A 6,000-nucleotide genomic window follows, 5' to 3' on the forward strand; every position below is an offset into this window, starting at 1 on the left:
CACAGCAAAACGTGGACGGGTGCTCTAGTACGTATGTATGTATATAAAAATTATTTTGTTAAAGTGTTGAGGTGCAAATAGTCATCCGGTATCATTTAAACTTCGTAGTTATTGAAAAACGTGCATGGTTAAGCTAAAAATGTTGCCATAAAAATACCACTATATACATACATATACATATATGTACATACCAGAGAATGCAACGAGTAATAAATTTTTCTTCATAATCGAGTATTAATCCGTTACTCTGATTATACATGATTTGTTTATGAACGTTCACATTAGCATTGCCACACATGATTCAAATCAATCCAGCAGAAAATTTGCTGTGCTCGTAGCTTCCCCGCAGTTACACATAAGTTGCAGCTTTCTGGTACATACTTTATGATACATATTATATGTACGGATTCAAAAAAGTGCAAATAGTGTTTTCATAAGTTCAAAAAAATTACATCTTGCAATGAAATAACGGTTATGTCATAATTTCTTTTCTATGTGCAAGTTTTTATGCATATTTTTATTTTATATAATTATTCGAGTGTAATCAATTTCGGCATGTCCGTTTGCTGTATTGTGCGGTAGTAACTAATTTAACTTAAATTAATTTACTTAAAATAAATTGCATAACCAATGCATGGCTATTTGTATATTGGTAAGGTTATCATTTCTATAAATGAATGAAGGCCGATTTTCACTGTTATTTTAGTCGTATAATATTAGTATGTATGTATATATATATATATATATATATATGCTTAGTATATGTACAGGTGTATTAATAACTGTTTCCATCCTTGAGGTTGCAAATTGCCTATGCACTTCGCACTGTACTTCTGAGTAAATAACTTTGATCGGTTAGGCACCGCATTATCTTGAGATAGTTTTTAAAAATGTATGACATCTAAAACACATTTTGTTGAATTTGGTTTATTTTGCAGGCATTAAAAAACGTGGCTGAACTCACAAATTCCTTTATTTCATACAAATATGTGTGTAGTTACAAATATATATAATATATAATTTAGAACACATTTGAAGATAAAAAATCAAGGCTTAAGTAGTATATACGAAATGTAGGCACGGATATACCTATTTGTTGCCAACAAACAATGTATGGATCAATTCGTGTATACAAAAGCAACCAGATGTGTTGATGGTTGAGCATGGTGAATCTGCGTGCGTATGCCTTAGGCTATCATCTCTCATAGATGCAGATACATACATATGTATGTAGCTGCGAGTAGTTTTAAAAGAATTAGCCGCGTTTTTACAAATATCTTAATTAATTCAGTAGCAACTATAAGTATTTACATGCACTAATATGTTTGTTTAGAAAATTATTATAGTAGTATTTATACAAATTCGTAGTGAGTAGTTTAGAGGGATACTGCATCTCAATGTATGTAGTTATATCCATAAATGTATTTTTTTATGCACACTAGTAAATATGTATAAATTTTTATTTAAATAATTCTTACATTTCTTTTTTGCTACGATCACATACAAACATATATTTGCGACGAAAAAATTGCCACTGTTGGAAATTTTTAAATATTTTTACAAATGAAAGATGAGAAACCTGGCAGAGGGAATATCCCTGGTTGGATGTGGAATATAGCGAATTCCTTCTTTTAATTGTGTCATAAATATTTCTTATTATTAACGATATCTTTTTAAATATAAAAATAGTGGAAAACTAAAGAGACAACTTAAAAGTTAAATAAAATAGTGTAAGAATCATAAGGCCTTAGAACAATATTGCTTGTAAATTTGTTAGTTAATTTTTGTGTGCAAAGCAACAAAGTTGATAATTACCATCTATACCGTGTATAATCGTGGAACTAGGCAGACAATCCAGCACATCGTTATTATCATCCAGCTTCCTCATTCATCAAAACATTACATATCGTTGTCTTCGTCAAACTATGTCCAGCTCATGGAGGTTGTGCGTCCTGCAGCAGTAGCAACAGTTGAAGCTGCACAGTTACGAGTAATATAAATTCCAAGAAAGAGAAAACTAGCGCTTACTTCTGTGGTCGCACCGTCTCCATGCCGTATTTCCTGCTTACATGCGACGAGTATTAATATGACAAGATTGCTTGCTAAGCCACAACACCACACGTACGTGAGAGTTATTATTATTTATTGTCATTTAAGAATAATTAAGTAGAAACTTTCTTTTTCATATTTATTGCTTTTTTAGCTAAGAAAAACTTGTCATTAAGAGATTTTTCAGTTTAATATTATTGGATTATTATGTGTAATAATTTCTTATCAAAAACTTGCACACAATGTTTAGGGCATTCCTGATAAATTCAAAATTATATGCCCAAACAAATTTCAGCCAAAACCATTGACCTAACTCTGGCATGAACGATCTTGAGTAAAGGAATCTTCAGTGGAATCGAATACAATAATTAAATCTCTTAATGAATTTATGTGTATATAGTTTTGTTATATACATATGTATATGCATACATATATGTATGTAAATGTACAATATTGTTATATAAATATTTATATATTTCAGCCAATATTATTTATGATGCTAATATTTGTTATATTATAATATAAAGCGCCACATCTCCTGAGCATTTAATTAATACATCTAATTTATTTCAATACTTGGGGATTGTTTACATAGGATTAACAGATGTTCATTACCTTGTACAGCAATATAACGATGAAAATTAATCTTTGGTCATTTTACTAATATTCATTCAAAATCATGACTAATACAAAGTGCAAAAAGGATGCATGAAATCGTCATTATTTAAAATTGATCTTTTCTAGCGGAGAAATTTTCAAACATCCATGAAATATATTTGCAAAAACTTCAGGATAAATGTATCTAAAGAACATATACACATGCATTCTTCGTTGATCTAGCTGATTTTCTCGAATAATCGAGCGCTCATTTAAATTATAGATTTTATTTATTAAATAATCATAATAAAAGCGAACTTAAAAAGATACATTGAAATAACAGATTGAAAAAAATGTCAATCTAGGGCTTTCCACTTCAAAATTTTTCCCTCTTGTCTGCTTTACTCTTTTCCTAATAATAGGTATGTATATACATAATTAAATATTGATTTTTTAAAGCGCAGTAGGCTTTCCGCACTTGCACGAATTCAGCGAACGTTAAAAACTTCAATACCAAAGAAAATGTCTAATTTTACGTTATTTTTATTACATTGTTCAAAAACGATTTCACTCTACAAAGGTAATACCTCCGTATTATGCTTGAATGCTTAATGTATATGATTATCCACTTGTAGGTGACAAAATACTCGTTTTTTTTTTTGTTTTGAACAGCCAACTAAAAATAATTAATAATCTTATTCATTCGATCATTATCTGCCCATATAGGTATTCAAGTCGATCGGTTCAGACGTTTTGGAAAAATATTACCTTACCTTACCTTACCTGCTCTGAAAACAGGGATGCCGTTTGAATATCTTCACCCGTTTACGTCAGTTTTTGATGACCCGGGGCAGCACTGGAGTTTAGGCTATAGAGCGCTGAATGTTGCTTCGAGCTCCTCAAGCGTTGCTGGTCGATTGGCCCAAACCTTTGATTTATCATACCCCCAGAGATCATAACCCAATCTAGTCAAGTCGCATGGACTTGGCGGCCATTTGAGTGTTTAATTTCTTGAAATTAACGAATTTCCAAACTTTACACTCAATAGCCGTGAAATAAGAGTCACAGAGTCTTGTTTTACTCTCGATTTCATCAAAATTCGAAAGAAATAAGACGTGATGATGCCACCATACCACAATCCTCAACAAACGGTAAATTTTTGAAGATGCAATTGATTTTCCTGAACGTGAATGTATCTCCGTATTGACGGTCATATCTCCCAGAAGATTACCGATTTCCAAACTTCTAAATTAAAGACTACTTCAAAAAATAGGATTGCTAGGATTGCAATAATTTCAAGCACTATGTTTATATCTTTATAAAATACTGTTGTAATAGTAAGTCTACAAATACCTTCAACATTATTTGAATGTATTAATAGACATAATATAGCAATTCGCTGTGAGTATACTAAATTATTATTTAATTTTATTTCAATCCATTGTGAAAAATAAACACAGACTCCCGAAGTCTGTTCGATGTCGAAATTCCTAAATAAGGAATGGCTTTTTATATCAATAAATAATAATTATTATATTACCGCCAATTTGATAGTACAATACGAAATTTCATGGGGGAAAATTTCTATCCAGTTATGCATACTATAATTTAATATACAATAGTATAGAAAATATTCAAGTTAATATACAAAAAAGTTAGTAGAGTATAATAATAAATATATAATATAATTATATACATTTCACAAACAGGAAATGACGACCATCAAGCTCATGACGAGTCTCCGGAAGTCGATGTTTCGAGAAAAAGCAATTCTGCGAACAAATATTATACATCTCTCAATTGGAATATGCTCTTGGCGTCGTCTTTGATGGTGCTTATTTATAATTTTAAAAGTAGATAAAAATCACGCAGACTATAGAAATGGATATTAACATACATAATATAACGCCAAATATATGAGCAGAGAAATTGTATACTCACCTCCTTCGAGTTCAATAAGTGGCCGCACCTCCTCCCTCCTTAAGTGTTTGAAACTCATGTACACGAAAGTTAGCTTTAAAAAAATGTATAAATAACTGTAATTACGTACATATGTACTTAGATCATAATTATACCTATAAGCTCAATTCGTAGATTTAGCAAATGTGACATTTTATCTAACTTAGTTTAGCCTATAAACTTTAGTTTTCCAAGTAAAAGCATTTGTGGTAATGGGGCAGAAGAATGACCTAGTAGTTCGAAAATATGTGAAAAGTGCAAAAACATCATTGTTAAAAATAGATCATCTTTACTGAGTTTTTAATCCAAAGTCGGCAAAGGTATATTTTATGAAACCAAATTTACCCTTTTGTTATTAGGTTTAAAATATTTTTTACTTAATATATTAAACCATCTAAAGTGCTCTCTTAAGAATATCACTTAACCGAGTACAGTTTTCATGCCTAGGCGGCTCAGAAATGTTCGCATGTATATAATTAAATATTGTATTTCATCATAACATAAGTAAAAATATTTAATTTTGTTAATATGCAATTTTCTGTCTTAAACCTATTGTAAAGCAAATTGTAACTTTCAATAATATTTTTATAAATAAGAAATTTATGTAAGTTAGGAATTATAATGAGATTTTTATTATTATTTCCTAACTTTTGTACATTTTATTGTGTGAGAGACGTTTCCAAACCACGGAATTAATATTTAACTCCAGATATCGAAGTCTTGATAGGTTTGTTCAAATGTTTATATATACTTTTGTAAATAAGCTCAAATGGAATTTTCTCAAAATACATATTTACATTAAAATTCACCTGTTTTATTTTACTTATGTATATTTTCATTTCGGGATAAAGCAACAATTATTCGAACGTGCCTCGGAAAAAGAAGTAGGTGCCCCTCATAACTTTTTGCTGGATCATCTTCTTCTTCTTTATTTTCGTCAACACGTTTAAAACATGATTTATTCATCAGATAATGGTTTTCCCAGATATCGCCGAGAGGGTATTTCGAAATTCCAACTTTATTTTTTTAGATCACTTTGAAGGCGAAAGAATCGCTAATTTGTAATTTTGGAATACAAATAAACGAGTTTGAGAATAGCTCTTCGATGAAGTAGCTTTAAAGTTATGAGGGGCACCGACTTTGAAAACGTCAATTATGAAAAAAAAAACGCTTCTAAAAAATCTGATGCAAAACGATTRTAAGATATCATATAAAAATAATAGTAATTTCGCCAATTTTGTTCAAACGAATTGAAATTTTAACACAATATTCTTGAATTTTCAGTTAAAAAAAATACAAAATAAAAATAATTAAAAAACGTACACTCCTTTTAATTAAATTACATATGTATATGATTACCGTGAAAATTAACGAAAAAAAGAGAAATTGGCCAGA

General features: G+C 30.0%; 1 protein-coding gene across 9 annotated transcripts in view; it reads left to right on the forward strand.

Moving 5' to 3' along the window:
• The window catches only part of LOC108971104 (matrix metalloproteinase-14), a 51,847-nt gene extending 46,434 nt beyond the window's left edge, over positions 1–5,413 (forward strand). For 3 of the 9 annotated variants that reach the window (XM_018936937.1, XM_018936936.1, XM_018936939.1), the window contains exon 7: positions 4,356–5,413. In XM_018936937.1, coding sequence (XP_018792482.1) covers positions 4,356–4,507 — 152 coding nt within the window. In that variant the 3' untranslated portion in view covers positions 4,508–5,413. The other 6 variants (XR_001993523.1, XR_001993524.1, XM_018936938.1 and 3 more) reach the window with 3 other exon arrangements.
• The last annotated feature ends 587 nt before the right edge of the window (positions 5,414–6,000 follow it).

This window comes from Bactrocera latifrons, unplaced genomic scaffold (genome assembly GCF_001853355.1).
Source record: "Bactrocera latifrons isolate USDA-ARS-PBARC rearing strain unplaced genomic scaffold, ASM185335v1 scaffold_323, whole genome shotgun sequence".
Taxonomy (NCBI): domain Eukaryota; kingdom Metazoa; phylum Arthropoda; class Insecta; order Diptera; family Tephritidae; genus Bactrocera; species Bactrocera latifrons.